Genomic DNA, 21,903 nt, shown 5'->3' with positions numbered 1-21,903 from the left:
TTACTGTTTGGTAGATACATGAATGTGTTTTTTTTTATTTTATTTTTTATTTTATTTTGAATCTTTTGTTTTTTGTGTTTTTTGTAGTTTTTCACAGTGTAGGTATAAAACTAGCATAAACACATGCCCAACAGCTAAACACATGCCATCAGCACCGACACACAAAGTTTTACTATGGAAAAAAATTACAACTTTGACCTGAATGCACTACTGAGCATAACTACAATGGCGTCCCAGAACCCAGCAAACTGAACTCTGTGGTTTCTTGAGAGCCCCTCTAATAATGCATATTATTTTGGTAATGACAACAAATATACCTTAATATGAATTAATAAACCATGGAAACAGCCTTGGTAAGCAGAAGTTAACGTCCACACTCATTCAAGTGTGGCCACACAAGGCCAGTCCAGAATGGTGGTCCTGGACTGGCCTTGCGTGTCAGGCAGCATCCTGCCTGCGTTTCGGCTCCCTAAGCTTTAGAATAGTTATGTGCCTGGAAAATACATAATACTGTCCCTTTACCAAACATTTGTTGTGTACAGTAAGATGAAGTTGGTGCTCAGGCAGCTATTGGGAAAAGTATTTTGGTCCATAATGTTTTTGTGACCATATTTAAAGTATCAGGTTTTTTTTTTTCTAGGGACACAAATGGAGCACAACATAACCACCCCAGAAAGTTGACATGGAGACCAGCGCAGGTAGGTGTCGGCCACGCTGGCCTGCATGGATGAAGGGGTGAAAAGAAGGCAGAGGAGGCCATGTTTAAAGCTCAACATGTATTGTTCGATGTGACACGCTCAATTTATCATTAGTTGTGAGGGGGGAACGGATGAGTACACTTTCAATTTAGTTCCGCTGCTTTCTCCATTCATCATGCCTTTCATCATCCATCATTTCTGCAGCTTCCCTCCACACTGAACACACTCTCATCAGTATAATGCAATTAATCTTAATGCTGAGATAATTCCATATTAATGAAGCAGGACTTTTATTTGATTGTTGCTTTGATGAAGTCGTGTCTGCAGCAGCCGCGACAGCATGCGTGTTGCCCAGCAAGCATGAAACTGACAAGGTTTCTCTGTTTCCTCTGTGTCATTTCTCTGCTGAGGTTTATGTATATTTCCCGGAGAGCCAGTGACGCCGGCGCCTTCTGTCTTCATACAACAAGCCCTGAGAAATTGGAAAAGTTGCAGCAATAGATAGGAGGTGACCTGGAAACAAAAGCAATCAAGACTCCAGGAGGGACGGTTAGGGGGGGTGTCCGTGGCAGCCATCAGGCTTAAATTCAGCCGTGCTGTCAATAAAAGAAGAAATAGCTTCTGAGGCACGGGGCTGAGGGCAAAGAGGAGTCTGCAATTTCACACCTTCATGTACCTTGCCGGAGGACATTTTTCATGTGCGTTCACTATCTCATTCACTAAAAGCCAGCCAACAGTTTGTAGATGATTCCTGGGATAACAAACAGGAGGAGGACTGAACGTGATTGGAGGAGGAGGTCAGAGACTCACCTCTGCCATCCAATCATTGCATCAATTTTTTTTTCAAGACAAGAAAACTGGAATTTAACCACAAATCAATCAGTATTTAACTTGAAGAACTTTCAACTCAATTGAAGCTCAATCAGAGCAAAAGAGATCAATTCTGACCAATTAACGCCTGTTTGGTTAGAGTATGCAAAGAAATAGGGGGCAGGGCGGGGGGCACTACTGGTCTCATAAAGACTGGTGCACAGTGCGTTCACTTGTTATTTTCATTTTTGCACATTTTAAACCAAAAGATGTTGTGGACAAACACTTTAAAGGGGCATCGTTTTGTATTTTCAAGGCACTTAATGTCATTTTACAACACTGTCAAGTAACCATATTATCTTCAGTGGTAAAAATGCAGTGTACATAAAACATGACTTTGGAATCTAATGTTTTGGAATTGGGCCTCTGTCTCTTTAAGAAACTCCACTTGCAGCATATCATCACAGTAATGCTTCTCCATGATGCCATTAACAACCGTTATTAGGAGCATGGGACTGAGAACTAGTTTGTATGATCAGATTAGCAGACATGCCGTTCCACCAGATATTTGCTAATTGCTGCTGCTAGTCTGGAGGAGCAGAGCTGGGGCGGTGTAATGGACGGGTGCTCTGTGAGGCAGACATTTGGTTTGGAGAGTCCAGCTCCAGGGAGGAGCTGGACTCTCTCTGTGGGATGAGCAAGTGTTTATGCACCCAGAATGGTTGCCATGGAGATTAGAGGATTTCTCAAACATGCATGAAAGAATCAAAGCAACACTCCAGGTTTGTTTTTGATGAGGAAATAACATTATAACCTGATGTAAAGCTAAAAAAATTTGGATTTTACATATTATTCCCCTTTAAATGTTGAGTGAAATGATGGGATGGCATCTAGTGGCACAAACTGGAGACTGCAACCAACAGCTGCAGTTCAAAGCCAGAGTTTGTTGCCAGAGGGACAGGTATGATGGGTGTAGATGAAATGGATGAAATGCCTTAGCATGAAATTAGCATTTAATGTAGGTTTGTGTTTAACCTCAAAGTTAAACAGAAGCAGCAGCACAGTGGGCACATCCCAGGACTTGTATTGATCCCTCCCTGCAGCTGCATTGTACCTCCTCAGCATCACATACATTACCACAGCAGCACAGAATAGATGGCAGAACAATGTATTTAAAGGCATTACACTCCAACTAATGGCAAGTCTTAGAGGGAGCCTCAGTCATTTACCCTGTGACCGCTCACTTCCCAGCACAGCACCATTTAAAATGATGTCCTCTGCAGACTACACTCACTTGGATTCAATTTGGAAATGTATTCATATTTACTTAGTGTACCTGCATTGCATTTGTATGGATCAGCTCCGGGTAAGAGTAAAATTGAACCAAATCGAATTAACATATTGGGACAGACGGGGTGGTTGCATGGAGTCCACAGTCGGGGTCACTCCAATGCCTTTTATGATGTCCCTCTGAAATCTATCTGAATCACATTAAATTGGACATAAAGATGTGCAGACACATACATCACAGTAAATGGTGTGGTGCAGCATCGCTCGCCAAGAGTCCCACCTCAACAATCGGGTTATAGAACCGGCTTTAGATCCTATTAATAATTCACAATCTTGTTAGGGGAGAACAAACATTTCTGTTCAAGCAATTTGAGTTGTGGGATTGTTATTACAGGCGGGCGGATGAAGAGGAGGAGGAGAGGCTGTGAAATGTAAGCCTGCTTGTGTGTGGAAGAATAACTCCATGCTATTTCACACTCTCTGCTTTCTTTATTAAAGCGCCGTCACAGTAAACATGTTGCCACCGGCGCTGATCTGCAGCTCTCTTCTGTCTCATCTAGCATCTCCTTCTCACAAGGACACCAACAGGTTTTAGTCCTGTTCAGGAGGACCGGCTCGGCAGACATCACACATCGCAGCTGGATCCGTCCAACGACACTTTAATGCACAAACACGGATTTTAAATGGATCAGGTTCTGTTGCCTCTTTACTTTAAAGCTCTACTGTTTTCAGTTTATCATCAGATCTCATAATAATTCTTACTTATTATTTCAGTTATAATGAAGTCATGTATTTACAAGATTCTTTGAAGCTGAACCTCAATATTTATGAACTACAACTAGGAGTATTATTGCAAACATGTGACAAAAATACTTTAAATGTCTTAAAATAATTGATGTGTATAAAATATATGTTGATTTTTTTTTTAATTGTTTTTTATCACCAGAAGTAGGTTTGAAGCATTTCAAATCCAGTGCCACCTGATCTCTAGGTTTTAGTCATAGTATAAAATACATGGCAGTGTGATGCATTGTCAGATCTGCCCTCTGACTTCTTCTCTGAGTTTTTAAATAATATCCCATTCTCTGACCTGGTCCTTAGATATTAAACAATAAGAAATTAAACAGAATTTAAAACATGATACCGAATGTATTATCATTGACAGCATGTTTCACAAATGATGAAATTTATGTAATTGTAACAGCTGTTCAGTCAGGTCTGCAGAAGGCAGACTGAATACTGAAACTGATGCTGTTGCTTCAGTATTTAAGGTTTCAGTTCTGTGATTTTTTTTTTTTTTTTTACAGTACATGTACGGTTTGATGAGTATCACTATTTATTATTGTCACCATTGTAAGTAGTTTAGAGCACTATTACTGTTTTTTAAAAATCACAGTATTTTAAATAATTTTCTCCACGCTGTGTATTGTTTTATCACTATTGTGTTAAATGAATTATTACAATTATTAAATATGAACTAACTGGTTGTCATAATTAAAATTAGCTTAATTTCAAGATGATTAGACGCTCATTATATTAAGTGTGATTGATATATGTTATATTCAGTCTCTGGACAATTACAGTATAAAGAGCTTTATTATTAATGTAGAAAAAACATTTTATATACCAAGAATTTAATTTAATGTTCTGGGAATACACAGCAAATTGATTTTTTTTATGCTGTAAAAAATGCTTAGTTGCAACACTCCTAAAAGGAAATATCTCCAGTAGAGGATCCGGTGTTGACAGCGTGAGTTTGATTCCTGTGTTTTAGACGAGCAGAACCAGTCAGAATGAACAGATCTCACAGTCCCTTCATTGTGTCCTAGATTAGAAAACCTCACATTTCTCCAATCGACTCACACATTAAAAAAATCACTTAATGATTTCATTTTTGGTTAGAATATTATACTAAAGCTGTTCAGTCAAGTATCTGGTTTGAGAGTCTGCCAATTTAAACTGCTGATATGAGATTGAGTTTTAATTTAGGAAATATTTCAAAATCACAGAGGCTTATATGCAATAAGTATAATTCTCATGTTAGTAGTAACTTTCTAATTGAGCTGTGTAATGTCTCTTAGTAAAAAGGTTTTGTGATGATTGTGTTCAGGTGAAAACTCTGAAATCTTGAGGGAAAACACAGAATTTCTGTTTTATTACTATTTTTAAAATCCTGCTGTTCACTTATTGAGCTACGCAAGAAGAATCTCATCAGTGTTTTACATTTTACACTGTTTTATTTCTTTAAGAAACACATGAAGCCTCCTGTTTGTTTTAGGCTTTTCCTGCTGTTTAATCTTCACGTCATTTAAATGTTCAAACTGCTACTGGTGTTGTGTTTGCATTTACTGTAAGGTACTTAGTGATTTATATCTTTGTTTTATAAATAACTTTACTTAATTATGATTATCATTAACATGGTTCTGGTAACATTCTGGTAATCAGAACATGAAAAAAGGTTCCAATGTTAAACATTCCACATATTCCATGATTTGTTAACCAAACATGTAACTATCTGAAAAAAGAAATGTCAATAACTCATCTATTTCACCTTTTTTTTCCATTTCAATCCCCACAGTTATATCCTTCCTGCAGTGCAGGCTTAAAATTCCAAAGTATTTGCCATATTTAAAAAGTGTGAAAATCAAAACTACTCTCTTTAATTTGTACAGAAAAGCATTAAAATGGAAAAAAGTCATTTAAAAAAAATCCACAATCACATTCTGCAGTCCTAAAGTACCGCCAAATATGTGACAATCGCATGAAAATGTAGTTTAAAAAAAATCAACCAATGAATATAAAATCTTTTAGTGAATGATGCATGAGTTTCTTCTTGTTATAAGAAATATTTTTTTCATTTTCTGCTCTATAACTACAGCTCTATAAAAATAACATCCCACATTCTCACACAGAAAGAACACCATCGCCGTGGTGACACTGCCTGTAACAGAAACAGGACATGTCCTCCAATCCAGGGAGGAGCAAGACAGAAAGACTGTGTTATCACACACTGCTCCCTGCTGGTGGATGGACATTATTGCACACACACACACACACACACACACGCGCGCACACACGCACACACACACCCACACACACACCTACACACACACACACAAAGTACATACAAAACATTTAATGAAAACAAAAGCCTGGTGGAATATTAACACAGTCCTCCCTAATGAACAGTCAGCTTTAGCTTCTGATACTTCATCAGTTTCCAAGCTAACAGCTGATCACATGTTCTTCATTGATCCAGCGTTATTGATCCTCTGGTCTCGCTGCATGTTTTTGTGGTTCTGATGTCGTTTTGTCCCACTATGATGTTACTGTACGTCTTCTGCTGCTCCTCCTTTAAGGAATCCTTCACTTTGTATCTCTTCAGTCCTCCATCCCTATAAGAAGCACATTTACAGCCGCATGTTTAGAACCATTCAGCTTAAAATGGCTGCCACCCCACTGTGTAACTGTGATGCACAAATACATCACAGTTACACTGAAAGAGAACTTCCCACATGTGCATCTCCATGTTAGCCTCTGTGACCTTCTGACCTTCCTGAACTCTAGCCACATACGTATCGTGAGCTGGATGATAATCGTCTGTCTTCCTTTGTGAGTCCATCTGTTCACACCAGGTTCTATAAGCTGCTTTATTTCCTGTCTGCTATTCTCTTTGCCTTTATTTCTTGTCATTCAAACCTTTGCAGAACATTTAATCATTTAAATGATTTTCACTAATGCAACTTGTAAGTTAGGAGCAGTATTCAGTTGCACAGTGGGATGAGTTAAGGTCAGAGAACAAATCAGATCTAATCAGTGTGTTGAGTCCTCACCACGCCAGGTCCAGCAGTCCACCCTGATGAGCAATGACAGACTTGACTCTGTTGGCAAACTGAGCTGCATCCTCTCCATCCTGCTCACAACACACAACACAAACAGTCAGTCAGAACCAAACACAGCAGCTCAGACCTACAGTAGAAAGAACTGGGCAGGTCTGGATTGAGACTTTCAGGTTGGATGATTTTGTGCACAGGAGGTGTGGTTTACGTTTAAATCAAGTAAATTCATTTAAATCAGTAAAATTATAATTACACATAGCCATATGCTTGGATTTCTTACTAAGATATTGCAAAACCTATTTTGTGGCTGATGGTGAAAAACAGTTCCGTCCAATTTTAAAACTCTTTCAAAAGTGGACCAGATAATCAGGTGAGTCGTATAAATAACAACAAAGCAATAAAAATCTTATTTGGTTTCTGCATCTCACTCTTAGAAGCAAACATGCAGAGAAATAATTGTGATTGGTTTAGAGGTCTCTGCACTGCCTGCATTTATAATGAGTGTTGTGTGTAGCTTAAAGAGACAGTATGATGTATTTTCCAGGCCATTTTATAGCACCATCAAATGTGTGGAGGTGATTTGACGGTTAACTTCAATTGTTATAAAAATGTTATATATATCAAATATGACTTAAAAGAAATGTGACTTTGTAAATTAACACCTTGAAATTGGGCCTTTGTCTCTTTAAAAACTCCTGCTCTGCTCCTTTATTAACCCTTTAACAGTGTTTCTACCAGCGTTGCTCAGTTCCAGCAGGTGTTTACTAATTGCTGCTGGCTAGTTTGAAGGAGTCCACTAGCCCACTTGACTAGCTCACAAAACTTGGTTGTTTTGTGAGGTGGAATCATGGAGGCTTTTAAACTACTTGCCATGGGAGATTAAAGGATTTCTCAAACATGCATGAAAGAATCAAGGCAACACTCCTGATGAGATAATAACATTGTAACAAAAAAGTACATTTTACACGATACTGCTCCTTTAAGGCTAGGTGAATAATTTGGCCTGCATTTAAATAGAAATCTGGTTCTTCATAAACTTTACTGCTTCAGTTTTTTAATAGACTCTACGTTACAATGTAGGTTATCATCTGAAATTCACCTCATTCTAAGGTCTATAAATGTTTCTGAAAATTAACATTATTGCAAAAATCTACTTTGCACTCCGCTTCAGACTGCTAGCATCAAGTGCAATGTTGTTATTTCAAGGCAATATGAACAGAATATACATGGTTTTAATAAAATTGTGACAATAAATTCTCTAACATTCTGAAATGTTTAGAAATTATCTTCATCGCAAACCCATGAGAACAGGTCTAACAGTGAAGCAGTGAAGTTTGTAAGAAATATCTGTGGCTGTGAATCTTCACAGAAGGACAAGACTGCCACCTACAGGTCAAAATGAAACGTACACCAACATGTCGGGGAAAGAATTAGAAGAATGTTTGTTACCAGCCCTGACATTACGTTCATCTGCAACCTTCTCATTCATTATGTCTTTCATTTAAAAAACACACTAGTAGATGAATAATTTCTAATGTCTGCAATGATTTTAAAAAGTGAACAAAGGTGTCAGTTAGCATACATGTTCCATCTTAAAAGGAAAACCCAATATTCATATTACTAAGGACTGTTTGGAGAGCGACAATTGCTGGCTAATATATTCCTGTGTTATAGACTTGCATTTTTCATATTTAGCCAGCTGGACAGTCTCACAGCAGGAGATGTTCACACTAGACATGATGTTGTCCAAAATGCTAAAGGTCACAGAATGATGGAAGCGTAGATTAAGAGAGGAAAGAAGAAACCAGACATATACCTGATATCACCATCGCAAGTTTTTTTTTTATCTTGTTCTGTTCTTTTTGTTTCTTCAAAAACATAAAAACTATCAGCAGTAAGGTGGCTGAGGCCTTGGTTACAGTTTGTGATTGTGCTCACAGCCAGTCTGATGTATTGGAAGGAGCAGTGAGTACCTGTATGGTCATGGGAGGGAGGTACCACACATTGACCACTATGGCCCAGCTGGTCATCGTGCGCAGCAGGTAGCTAACAATGTTGTATTTGCTGCTGTTCCAGAAAGCATCCCCGAAGCGACGGTCGTACTGGAACAGACACAAAGCAAACCGTTTCACTTCAACCTGAACCAGAGAACCAGGAGAGTCCAACTGCTTGTTTCTACCTTAATAGTTACTGGATAAATGGTTCCTCCGATTTCAAAGCTTCCCTTTTTGAACATCATGACTGAGGTGTTGTTGACACATGTTCCTGTTGGAAACAAATAGACAAACGTCACCAAACCATGAAAATGATCATGATCATCTTTATGTACAACGTCACAGAAGACTCAAACCTTCAGGAAATATGAGGATGGGAAGTTTGGTCTTTGCAGCGATGTGATGTCTCAGTCTGCAGAGAGAGGGACGTAAAGCCCCGAGTCATCCTCACAATAATCAAACAATCTTAACTTGATTTCAGTTTATTTAAAACAAAGCAGATCTCCTCATTGTGAGTTCGCACAGAGCTCCTCAACCTCTGGTTCTATAGTGGGTTAAATAAATCCTGAATCATCTTTGACAGTGACCACATAGTGTATTTTTCCTGTAGTGTGGTCACAAAGCATGAGAGTGACCAATCATGTGTGAGGTGAACCCTTTTGCTGAAGGCATGACTCAGAATGAGTCATCCAGTGTGATAGTCTGAGCTGAACTGGGAGTCTGGGCTGATCGCTGGATCGCATGCAGCTCCTGCAGTCTGTGTTGTCTTCAGTGTGACTTTGAGGTTTTAGTTTTGTATTGCTTGGCTTTCTTTATCTTTGTTCTAGCTTTGTTTCATGGTCTTGCAAGTTCTTATTTTGTCTTCCTTCAATTTCATGTTTTTTTGCTAAGCACTTTGTTCATCAGTTCATTTCAATTCAGTTTGTTTATAGGGCCAATTCACAACAAGTGTCATCTCAAAAAAGTGATTTCAATCCAGTCACATATGCATTCCAGTTGATCCTAGTAATCAAACAGTACAGTAAGCTCAATTAATTATTCAAAATGGATTCAAACGTTTCTAAGGAAACCCAGCAGATTGAATTGCAGAATTCATTCCTCCTGGACCAGCAGGGGGCGCCTGAATTGTGTCGTTGACTTTACAGCATTCCCTCATACTGAGCATGCAGGAGCAACAGTGGAGAGGAAAAATGGCAAATGGCCTGTACGTGTATAGCACTTTGTCAAGTGTGTCCCTTGACAGAAAACACTTCACATTACATTCAGTCATTCACATGCTGATGGTGGTGAGCTGCTGCATGTGGCCACCGTTGCCCTGCAGCAGTCTGACAGAGGCAGCACCGGACCCTCTGACCAACACCAGCAGGCAAGGTGGCTCAAGTGTTTTGCTCAAGAGAGATTAAAAGGATTTCTCAAATGTGTCTGAAAGAATCAAGGCAACACTCCTGATAATACTGAATGTTTAACACAATCTCATCTGACAGAGTCTGAGTGGGAGGGGCTCATGCTAATGCTACAGCTGGACTCAGATTGAGACACCGATTGTCTGCCTTAGTTTTTATGTCACATCAGTCCATAGGAAATAAAGTCCATTTGAAGAAGTTTTTTCTAACTAGTTGTCATAAAGCTTCTTGTTGTCATGTGAACCTTGTCGTCACCTGCTGGTCACTGCGTTTCGGTCCTTCATCTCCGACCTCTCGAACCAGACATGGGGGCAGGACCTGACCATGGACTTCTGAAGGATCCCCAGCAGACCTCCATGAGTCTGTCCGACCTGTGGACAAGGTGGGATTACAGAAGGAGTCACAGACTCACTGATATTCCCAAGAAGCAAAACTCACCATGGCGTAGCAACCATCATTGGCCAGGATCACCACATCGATGGGGGTAGTGTGGTTCGCAACACATATTCCTCCCTTCTGAGGCCTGTTCTCTCTGCAGAAACACCAGCACAGAGGCCAATGTGGATCTCACAACACTGGCTAAAGTTAGGAAACTGAACAGCAATTCCTAACTTTGAAATTTCCACATTCAAACTGTGCACAGTTCTTGCAAATTCTTCTAAAGAGCCAGCTTACTTTAGTTCCTGGTCTGAAAAAAACATTTCCATCAGATCAACAATAAAGCATGGGAAAAGAATACGAGTCTATATGCCTGAATACTATTATCTAGCATCTGGTTTCATTTAATTTTAATGAGAGCATAATAATTTTTTATTATTAGGCTGTTTTTCTACCAATCATTTCATTTCACAAAATAAGAGAAGAAACTACACGGTTTGAAAATCATTTATTTAATGTCTAAGGTTAAACTTTGTTCTTTAAACTCTACATTTAGCAAACTAATAACTTTAAATGAAAAGTACAGTAAAGTGTTGGAAGTTGGAGTGTGACTGACTTGTTGTGGTAGTGGATGGTAGCGGACAGTCCTCTGGCACAGATCCTGTAGCAGGTCAGGTGGACCAGCTCACTCAGCCAGTTCTTTGCACTGATACACAAAAAAACACAGGAGAATTGGGACGGCTTCAAAATACGCTTTAAAAATAGAGCAATGCTATTTAAAGCACTCTGCCAAAATACTCATCACACTTCTGATTTATTGTACATTTTACAGCCCTAAACCTCATTGTATTTTACATGAGAGACCAACACAAAGCAGATATTTTTACAAATATAAATCTTAGATGAATTGCCAGCCGTCATTTTCAGCACACATTCCTCTGATACTAGTAAATAAAATGTGAAACCAAATGTGAGTTACGTAGTAAGCAAAAAGAGTGTATATGTTTGTGTGTGAGTGTGTACCAGGTGTTTATATCCTTGTGGGGACCTATTTCTGTCTACAATGTGGGAACTATTGCTCCTTGTGGGGACATTTTCTTGGTCCCCATGAGGGAAAATGTTGTTTTTGGGTTTTTGGCCCTCGCCCTAAATAGGGTTAGGGGTTAGGTTTAGGCTGTAGAAAATAAATCCTTAGATGCACCAACCTGATAGAGATTTGCCCCTATATTGGACCTGCAGCTCTATGACAGCAAAAGGTGTTTCTACAAAGTATTGAGTCAGTGGGACTCAATTCAAAGGAACACCACATTTTTCAAGAATTTATCTGAAAAGAATTTGCTCTTTAGAAATTTGTTTTTAATCACACTTCTATGGTACTTTGTGTTGGTCAATTGCATAAAATCCAAATAAAATATATTAAAAGTATTTTATCATTTTACAAGACACTGAACTGATGTGTTTATTTCTTGTATCTTACCTGCTCTCAGGCAGAAATCCAACCACAGATGTTCCAATCACCAGCCAGGAGAGACCGGTAGAGGCCAGAGCAATCCTGCAGAAAGTCACATAGACTTCTAACAGATTCATGTTAAACTCCTCACAGAATGAAATTTGTGTTGAAATACTTCTTCTTTCTGATTTATAACAGAGAAACCCCTGTGAGAGGAGCTCCAGCACTACTCTGTGTTTCAGATCATTTGATCTGACATTAAGCTCCATACCAAATAATAAAACAGAATATATTCCTGTCATGACTCAGTCTTTGTGTTTGGTCACTGTCAGCCAGAGGAAGATGATCTTAGCAGCTTCTAGTCTCATGTCTGTCCCAGCCTCCGGGAGGCTGATCTGTGTCACACTGACTGACCTGAAAGGTAAGAGGATGCAGTATCGCACAAAGACTCCGAGGCCCCAGATGATGGTGAGGCGGAGGCTGATGTAGTAGAAGTTTTGGTTGGTGCGGGTCAGAAGGTTCCAGGAAGCCAACTCCTCTGAGGAAAATCTCTGCGTCACCTGGTCATCCACAATGCTCTCCAGACCCTTCTTACAGAAATACACACCATCGCTCAAACAGAAGGCCCCCGCCGCCTCGGGCCGAGAGCACCGGAGCTGCCACATCTCCTCCTCCATGGACCCCCCCGCTCGCTCTATGATCCCTGCAAGACAACCAGCAGAACCAGAGGTAGTTCTACCATCATGACACAGCAGGAAAAAGGCCATGGGCTAGAGTTTTGACTTTAAGTTATTAGATTTTTATGGGAAAGCATACTGTTGGACATATTTGTTTTAATGATTAAAATTATTAAAACAGATTTTCATTTCAAAAACTGTTTAAAGCCCAGAGGTGGACAAAAACCTCCACTGAGGTTCAGCAAGACACAAAGTTAAAAAATAGAAAAATCCAGTAAAGATCCAGTGATGCTTATTTAAGATGTAAAGTTCTTTAAAACATGAAATCTTTAGACAATTTTTTTTTAAAAAAGAAAAAAAAATGCAATAGTTTTTTCTGAAGTTACAGTGGCAGATATGAACAGATTGATACTGGTTGATTCACCCTGTTAAGAACATCTCATACCAGCTACCAACAAGACTTTAAACTGACAATGCATCAGATTAGACCCACAATGGGGGTTTTTGCACCTGATATGGCATCCAGTCATTTACATTAATGCAGAATCTCAACAGCACTTCAAGAGTCGACAGACCGCACGGTCCAGTTACCTTCCAGTTCATGCATGGCGACACTTGTGGTCAGTTTGTGAAGATAAGGTAGTACTTAGCATACAGTTGTAAATAACTTAAAGGGTTGGCTTAGTGACTTTATTTCCTATCACTTACTTTCCATAGTCTACCCACAGTCTATTGTAAGGAATTGTATTTATGGGAAACCAACTAATAATACTGGCATGCAGAGTGACTTGTAGTTTACTCAGTAACTGCAAGCTGCCCAGGTTCTGTGCCTGCAACCCAAACCCAGATCATTACAGTTTGGACTGATGATGCATATCAGTCCAAACTCTGACACCAACTGGCAGCTGTTGTGATGTGAGCTTATTTTGCAAAGACAGGACCTGCTGTCAAGTTGACCAGAAGTTCCATTGTCGGTGTTTGCTGATTAAATAAAGTTTAAATAACACACAAAAAAAGTCATTTTATAAATTTCTTAGGCTTATTTGTTGTTTTTATGTTGACTTTTGATCACAGAGTGAACCACCAAATACAACGATCATCACAGCATAGATGTCTGCAGCTTCAGCTCCCTGAATAGTGAAACTCAGAAAGCTCAATATGAAAACAATAGTTGGTAATTCCTCACACAGCTGTTTGTGTGCTGGGAAAATGAAGATGAAATGAGATTCAGGCAAGAGCTGAACAATGTGTGTAATGTTGACAGCATGTGGAGGATCACGAGGCTGCTGACCTCATGTTTAACCCCACAGGCACAGCCGAGTCTCCCTCAGCTTCCTGTTTTCTTTTTCATACCAGTTTTGCTGAGAACTAATTAAATGAATGGGATGGATGGACCTGAAGTTTGCAAGTTGAACTGAACAGCTCCAGTCTGGGCATTACGGTGACTTCTCCACACTTACACACCATGTCCAGCAAAGGATTGGCTATCACAATAAGCTCTGTGTACTAATAATATGGTTTTATTCCAGAAGCCAGAAGAGTAAATACTTTTCTGTTGTGTAAGTGCAGCAATGTCGTACAGTGGATATTCTCACAAACAGATGAGTGTCCAAAGCTGCAGGTAAGATACTACCTACTCTTAATGATCCCTATAATTATCATCTCTCTGTTTGATTGTTTTCTCAGACTTATTTCCAAAAATAAGTGATCGCCTCTGGCCAGGAGGCAAATGTGAAAATTTTTCACATTTCCTTACTCAGAAGGAGTGCTTCACTGTGTTTCTGTGTTTCTTGGCGTGTGGGGGTGTGCATGTATGTGCACACACACACACACACACACAAATTCAACTTAAACAAACACATGTGTGTTTAAACTGAATTTGATCCCAGTCTGCTCTTTGGCTACCGTTACACAACCTGCTGTTGCATCATCAACATGAGACGAGCCAGGAGTTTTCCCACACAGAGCGACAACCCCAACATCAGATGGTTCAGCCGACCAATGGGCAGTCCCGATTCTCTCTCACAGCGTCACATGATCGCCATGTGTTAGAAAAACAAATCCTTCCTGCAGCAGAACATTGTGTACTAAAGCCCAAACAAGAATCTGCCAAAGACCGCCTCATGTAAGATCAGCAGCAGCGTGGCAGAACTTCTCCACATGTTGCAACCAGAGTTTAAGAGTCCCACTACAAGGGGAACCTTTTAACCCAGAGCTGAGTTCCTCCTCTAGCTGAGTGATATTAGAACACAGTGAAGAACGTAACTGAGGACCTCAAACATTCTGTTTTAATAAAGTTCAATCTTATGTTATTCATTTGTGATATTCATGTAGTGTTATTGTTATTTTAGAACTTTTTATTTGCTCCCTGTATGTTTTACTTTGTTTCATTTTCAATGTCATTTATTTCATCAACAGAAATTATAGGTTATTCCTACTGCTTAGAATTTATGAAATGATTAAGTTTTAATTGTATGACCTATAATATGTAATAAACTGCTTTTTTTTAATCTGTTATAATTTTTATTGTATTATTGTTATTTGTGCATTTTTCCAATTAACTTGATGTGTTTGGTTATTTTTTAGTGTTTTATTGATATTAATTCTTCACTGGTTCTGTCCTCTTCCCAAAATAATTTTTCTATTGTTTTTTGTCACTAAAGTGAGGTAACTCCTGATTTCTGCACTAGTTATTTGGTTATTTCATCAAAGTCCATTATTATGTGTCACCTGCAGACAGGTGACAGATGTATTGTCAACCATACAGAGGAGAAAATAAAGGCTAACCTCAGGGAAAAGCTTTTGGAGTTTAGCTCCAGCTCCACCATCAAGACATCAGTAAACTCCCTGGACTCTGAGCTAATTTAATAGATCTGTAGAAACTCTGACATCCCCCATGGATCGTTGACCTTCATTTCAGTTTTACTTAAATTAAAGTCCAACTTTCATTTAAGTGGACTGGGATGGACTGGCCTGTCCCCAGTCTGATGTTCCTGTTCCAGCAGGAACAGGAACATTTGTGATCCATGTTAGAATCACAAATCAGTCTAACATGGATTTTTTATGACTGAGGTAGAGAATCTGAATATCTCCATAAAAACCTGGAATGCTTCTATGGGCGTACAGGACTGACCCTTATGCAGAGGGACTGAGGCGCTGGGCTGTTCCTGTCGGCCCCTCTGGATGCGTAATGTGGCCCACTGCAACACATTAAGGTTGTTTCAGATTATTTTGAACAACACACTGCTGCATGCTTAAACAAACACACACAACTTTCTAGTGAGGACTCAAACAGAACTGAGAATAAGAATATTACCTCGAGTATTTTGACCAGAACCTGGATGTAGACTTCGGTGACCCCCAGAGAAAGGCCGAACATGGCGGGAAGCATGATGAAGAACATCACCACGAACATCCACAGCTGGAAAATGGTCCCAGCCACACACCAAAGGTTCTCCATCACCGCGGCTCTCAGGTCACCTCATCATCTGCAAACCAGTAACCATCCTTCTCAGTCAAACAAGCTAACTGCTGTGACTCACTAATAATCTTTTCTCTCCTCCAGGAGTAATTGGTGCAAACTAGAAATGGTCCTATTTGAAAAGAGCTGGCACATCTTAAATGGGAACGATAAGTTCCCATTTAAGATGGGGGAATTACGTAAGTGGGGGAATTACAAGAGGAGTGTTTTCACAATCAGGTGCTTTATAATATTAATCATGATCCAGTCCATAGCTAACAATGCTGCAGAATGCAACTAGTGAGGTTAGAGGTTAGAGTGTCTGCTGACCTGAAGCAGCTGTCCAACGCTGAGGTTACTGCCTGCCTGATAACACATGAGGACCTGAGGACTCTAACTGGTCCATTGCTTCTTAAAGCTTAACTTGATGAGCAACTGTTCCTGTAAGTGAGTGTGAAAATATCTAAACATACATACGCGCACGCATACGCATAACACACACAGAACCGCTGATGTTATTCCTGGTTACTGGGACAGAATTCTGTATTACACCCCATTTGACTTTAAACTATTAAGCGTCATTTTAAAGTCATTTTACTAATAATTTAATAAACACGACCAAAGGACGGTACGATACAGCGCAAGTATGAACTATTATTATTTCTTGGAATTCAGAAACTTTTGAGGTCTTGACTTTTGCGTCAACTGTGCACGTGCATTTACTGCACATTAGTCAATAAACCACAAGAAATAATAAGCTATATATAGTTAGGTAAATGAAAATCTGACAGCGCAAAAAGTTTAATAAATGACCTGCAGTGACCGGAGAGGACTTCCTGTGGAAACGTTACCAGGAGTGACCGCTCTGTTTAAAACATCCGAACTAACACTGACAGAAATGTCATGGGTGGATGTAGCAGAACAGACCTGACAGTGGAGGGTCCCTCAGCGTCCAGCTGATCTCAGCAGAACCTCTGGATGTGTTTGGTCCACGGAGAGAAGAACGAGGACACGCTCCCTGTGGGCGTTATGAAATCTGCAGCACGTCAAGATCATCAAGAAACCCGGAGTGAGAAAAATCCTTGTCTTACATACTCCGGTACGGTAGGTGGCGGCAAGTACCCAGATATGGGTGGCATATCGTTATGTGCATAGAAGTAGAAGAAGAAGAAGAAGCAGAAGAAGAAGAAGAAGAAGAAGAAGAAGAAGAAGGCGGCTGTTTGGATTTGGTAAATGTAGAGGCATCATGTCGGAGCCTAGTGTCCGGATTTCGGGGACAGTTTTAGCTTCTCTCATGTTCCAGCATGTTAACAGCGACTCAGACGTGGTGAGAAAGTCTTTTAGAACTTTTACAGTCGTGCTTTCCGAATCTTGCTGACGATGCGATGCTGTTTCTAGTTATGGCAGTTGGCAAAGAAGTTACAAAGTTAATTTATAGTCAGCTGCATTTAAACTGCCCTATTTGTAACTTAACGTCCTGCGGGGAATGAAATGCACGAGAGCATTCAAAGCTGCTCCAGTGACACTAAAACCAAGCTAACACACCAGACTCTGCTCAAGTATTTTTGAAGTGTTGAGGAGTAATGCATTTACAAGTAGAAAATACATAATGAGAAACTGATTAAGTGCATCAGCAGAACTACTGTGCACTGTAGATATATTCGGCATACATTTAGTTTCACAGTGAAATTCAGAGGGCCATTTTTAACTTGAATCTTAGCTCTGTTGTGATGGCAGGACTGGATACAGTAATACTCGTAGTTTGGGCTTTTAAATATTAATTGAGAGTTTTTTTTCAGGGTGAAATTATATAACTGTAATTATTTTTTTAAAGGGCATAATGAGAGAGACACGTTATAATTTATAGTGATTTTCTTTAATCCACACAGGGTCAAATATACAGTACATTTAACTGTATGTTCCATGTTGCTGAAGGCTTTGGAACATTAACAGTATAAGACGTCTGTACACTAATTTAGTGGGCAGAACAAGAAAGAACTCTTCCACTTCTGCGGACAACAGTGATCACATTAAGAGGAGCAGTTCACATAAACCAGTAGGAGAAATAAGTCTTCCTGCTGTTGCAGCACATCTCTCTATTATGAGTCTGACTGTTCATAACACCTTGAGGAGCTACTTCCTGCAGCAGAGAGCAATGCATGCTGGACTGCAGCCTGATGTCTGCTGTCTGCTCTCTCCTCTCTGCCAGGAAGGCTTGGTGCTGGGAGAAAGCAGCTTCCATGAACAGGTCACCATCAGCGACTCCCAGTCTGACCACATTCACATTGAGGAAATATACAGTGAGTACCCACTAGTGCAGTACCATTATTGAGTCATGTAGGACTATTATTAGTCTTGGTGTGTTATATTCACATTTTCTGTATACAGAAAAATTCTGAAAATGTGATTTAAACTCCAAGAAATGTTCAGCTGTATGTAGAGCTCAACAGTTGTGTGTCATCAGTGTGTGGTAATGTGTTTGTCTGACAGACATCCAGAAGCACATCGCCTGCCTCAAGCTGAACACGTGAGTCCTGCAGATCAGTCATCAGCACAGTTTAGCTGTTACTGTATGTGTGTATGTGCTGTTTGACAGTGTGTGTGTGTGTGTGTGTGTGTGTCAGTCTGTACAGCAGCTCTGGGGAGGTGAACCTGGATGTGCTGCAGGAGATGCTTGCAGATAACAAGCAGGTAGGTGAGGGATGGGTTCAGCTCTCTGTGGAAGGTTTGGTGACATTTCTGTTTTGTTTTTTATATATATATATTTTATGTAGCATGATGTGTTTAATGTGTGAGGTTTTGGGTTCAAATCTTTCTGCATGGAGTTTGAATGTTCTCCCTGTGGATGTATGGGTTCTCTCTGAGTACTTCGGTTTCCTCCCAAAGTCCAAAAACATGACTGTGAGGTTAATTTGGGTGTTTAATATATGTGGGCTTATCATTTAACGTGTAGCATACATTGGGATTGTATTCTAACCTGTATGACTTACCTTATTATCACAGTCTTGCAAAAGTATTTCTACCCTTCTCTGTGTAATTGGCTCATAACGTCCACAACACAAGGCTGATCTCCCTCCTCTCTCAAAATCAATTTTGCCACATGTTCTCAGTTGAAGGTCTGACCTTTGACTAGGCCATTCTGCCATTTTATTTTTTATTTTATGTCTGTCCACATTCGCTCCACGTTCACATGAATCAGAGTTCTGTGAGGAGTCTAAAGCTTTGAATCTAGTTTGTTATCCTAACCTCCTCCCAGGTCCGTCTGCTGGGTTTCTTGGTCTTCATGTTGCTGACTGAGCAGAAACAGAACAGCTGCGTTTATACTGAGATAAAACTGGACACAGCTGGAGTTAATATCTGAAGGTGATTTTATTTTATTTTAGGGCATTAAAATAAAGTGGGTGACATACACATGCATGCTGCACCTTTCAGATTTTTTCTTTACCAATCATCTAAAACCCTACGTTTGCCTTCATTGTTTTTCAATTTTGTTGGTCTTTCACATTTTGTCCAAATTCTCAGTGTTTAAGAGACAAATATGTCTTATATCATTTTAAAGCAAGAGTTGCCTGTGGGCCTAACGACATTAGTAATGGTGGATGTTTTTCATGTGTACAGACTCAGCAGGATTGATCAGGCACATTGTCACCAATACCTGATCTGAAATCTTTTTCAATATCAGGACTAGTATAGATATGAATATCACATCCGTTCATCTCTACCAGTGTAGAGTGAACACTCCTTGTGTGATGTAGTGTGATGACAAGTGAGGTGTGAGTGTGTCTCAGTGAAGTTTAGTGTTTGTGGTGCAGGACAGTGTTATCGGCTGGTACCGGCAGCGCCGGCACTCAGAGCAGCACATGACGTTCAGGGAGAAGCTGGTCCATGACAAGCTGAAGAGCGTTCTGAAGAACCCCCACATGATCTTCCTGCTGCTGACGTCCAGCAGGGTGACCCCCACAGACTCCACCCATCGCATGGAGTACTCCGCCTTCACGTCCCGCAGCAGGTGACGCCCGCTCCAGTGGGACAGGTCGGTTCGGTGTGTTTACTGAGGGAGTGCTGTCCTCTTCTCTCTACAGGCGCTTCGTGAACATCCCGGTGCTGGTGACCAACCTGGGTCTCCTGGAGCAGCAGGGCTACTGGAAGGTGTCTGCTCCCTGCTCCGCTTCAGGCTACAGCCTCACCATGAACAAACACAGGTAACTTTGCTTTCATGCCGGCCCAGACGGGTAGCAGCTGGGCTCCTGCTCACAAAGCTCCGCCGTCCGTTCCAGGTCCAGGTTCTTCTCCCCCAGTGGGCTGCTGAAGGAGGTGGATGAGATGAACAAGATGAACGACTCTCTGCAGGTGGAGCTGCAGGTGAGGGAGGAGTGAAAGAGCGTCGCAATGTTCTCATCATCAGGGTTCCTGCACGGTCTGGAAGTTGATTTATTTTCCAGAGTGTGATTCCATCCACACTTCCTTTATTCATTTCTTTCTTCACCCCATTTTCTTTTTACTCTTTTTTTTCATTCCTTGCTTCCTAGCTTGTCTCTCCTCTCCATTCCATCTGTCCCATTTGTCCTTTTTCCCATCCATTTTGTACTTTTTTTCTACCCCTTTATTCTATTCAGTTTATTAATATAGCACAAAATCACAACAAATGTCATCTCAAGGTATTTCACAAAAATTCATTTCAATTCAATCCCACATACATTCCAATTGATAGTAGTTATCAAACAGTTAACAGTTGTACATTGAAGTAGCTTAAAAAGTTTCTAAAGAATCCCATCAGTTTGCATCAAATTGACTTGCAGCGTTCACTTCTTCTGGATGAACATCCAGGGGCAATCGTTTACATCAGAGGTGGGCAACTCGGGTTTATTTTAAAGAAATTCCTCATACTGAGCATGCATGTAGTGACAGTGGAGAGGACAAACTCCCTTTAACAGGAAGAAACCTCCAGCAGAACCAGATGAACCACACTTTATTCTCCTTTCTTCCCTTCCATCTCTTCCTTTCCTCCCTCTTTCTTCTCTCTACTTTTCTCCTTTCCTTCCTCTCCTCACTGTTGTATTTAGAGTTTGAGTTCCAATGCTAATCTGACTGTGGAAGTTTTATGTTTTGACATGGTGGATGTATGGGAGCCCTGTGTCTTCAGACTGTCTTGCTGTGTGTGTGGACAGAAAGCGTGCAGAGAGGTGGAGGAGAGCGAGCGTGCAGTAGAAGCACTGCAGCTGGAGGTTTCAGCCCTGAGGAAGAGCCTCAGAGAGAAGCAGCAAAGCTCAGCAGGAAAAGTTGCAGGTAAGATCCAGATCTACCTACAGGTGCTCCAACTCCAGTCAAGTCCTCACGCTGTCTGTTTCCATAGAAACCAGCAGCCCAGTTGAGCCCAGGAACAACCAGCTGTTGCTAAAGGCCGTTAGAGCGCTGCTGGGCTCCTGCCCTCTCTTGCTCTCTCAGAGGCTGTCCCTGCAGGCCTTCCCTGTTCCCAGCAGAGACACGATGGCAGCAGACTCAGACAGGGAGCAGGAGCAGCCTGCCCTGCAGCAGGACGACCATGGGACGAAGCAGAGGGGGGCGCTGCAGGGCAGGGGCAGGAAACGAAGGAGGAACAACTGCTGACTCAGCATCCTGCATCAGGGAAGTCCATCCCTAATGCAGGGGAAATAAATAAATGCTAAATAAAGCCTGAATAAATGCTGGGCTTAAATTAACTGCAGAAATAAAATATGTAGATATGTTTTATTTGAAAATAATGTTTTTTTTTTTTTTTTTATGAAAAATGCTGAGTATTTTTTAAGTTCTCAGATAAACAAATCTGAGAACTGGTGACATATTGTCACCTGGAGATGGTTCAGAATAACAATTGTTCTTTAGAATTTATTGGAATAAATTCATATTTATATTGGTGCCTCACAG

At 40.5% G+C, this 21,903-nt stretch overlaps 2 protein-coding genes across 5 annotated transcripts; one reads left to right on the top strand and one right to left on the bottom strand.

The window, feature by feature from the left end:
• Positions 1-4,925: 4,925 nt before the first annotated feature.
• On the bottom strand, positions 4,926-17,080 carry gpat3 (glycerol-3-phosphate acyltransferase 3). 3 transcript variants are annotated; one of them, XM_028026435.1, is made up of 13 exons: positions 16,927-17,080; positions 15,856-16,027; positions 15,673-15,739; positions 12,277-12,565; positions 11,890-11,964; positions 11,029-11,118; positions 10,473-10,566; positions 10,290-10,405; positions 8,988-9,043; positions 8,817-8,902; positions 8,611-8,739; positions 6,632-6,711; positions 4,926-6,193 (listed from the first exon to the last, which is right to left on the bottom strand). In XM_028026435.1, the coding sequence occupies exons 2-13, from the start codon at positions 15,997-15,999 to the stop codon at positions 6,046-6,048; spliced, it is 1,374 nt and encodes a 457-aa protein (XP_027882236.1). In that variant the 5' UTR covers positions 16,000-16,027; positions 16,927-17,080; the 3' UTR covers positions 4,926-6,045. The 3 variants fall into 3 exon arrangements, with proteins under 3 accessions (XP_027882236.1, XP_027882239.1, XP_027882238.1); XM_028026438.1 differs by having other exon boundaries at positions 12,277-12,568; positions 15,676-15,739; XM_028026437.1 differs by lacking the exon at positions 16,927-17,080 and adding an exon at positions 16,330-16,440.
• Positions 16,950-21,889, top strand: abraxas1 (abraxas 1, BRCA1 A complex subunit). Of its 2 annotated transcripts, none has more exons than XM_028026439.1 (9): positions 16,950-17,103; positions 18,209-18,299; positions 18,490-18,526; positions 18,624-18,690; positions 19,812-20,008; positions 20,082-20,201; positions 20,277-20,361; positions 21,168-21,285; positions 21,353-21,889. In XM_028026439.1, the coding sequence occupies exons 1-9, from the start codon at positions 16,978-16,980 to the stop codon at positions 21,604-21,606; spliced, it is 1,095 nt and encodes a 364-aa protein (XP_027882240.1). In that variant the 5' UTR covers positions 16,950-16,977; the 3' UTR covers positions 21,607-21,889. The 2 variants fall into 2 exon arrangements, with proteins under 2 accessions (XP_027882240.1, XP_027882241.1); XM_028026440.1 differs by lacking the exon at positions 16,950-17,103 and adding an exon at positions 17,178-17,326.
• The last annotated feature ends 14 nt before the right edge of the window (positions 21,890-21,903 follow it).

Source organism: Xiphophorus couchianus, chromosome 8 (assembly GCF_001444195.1).
Source record: "Xiphophorus couchianus chromosome 8, X_couchianus-1.0, whole genome shotgun sequence".
NCBI classification, from domain to species: domain Eukaryota; kingdom Metazoa; phylum Chordata; class Actinopteri; order Cyprinodontiformes; family Poeciliidae; genus Xiphophorus; species Xiphophorus couchianus.
Note: the sequence above shows the minus strand (reverse complement) of the source record. Positions and strands in the feature narration are given on the sequence as shown.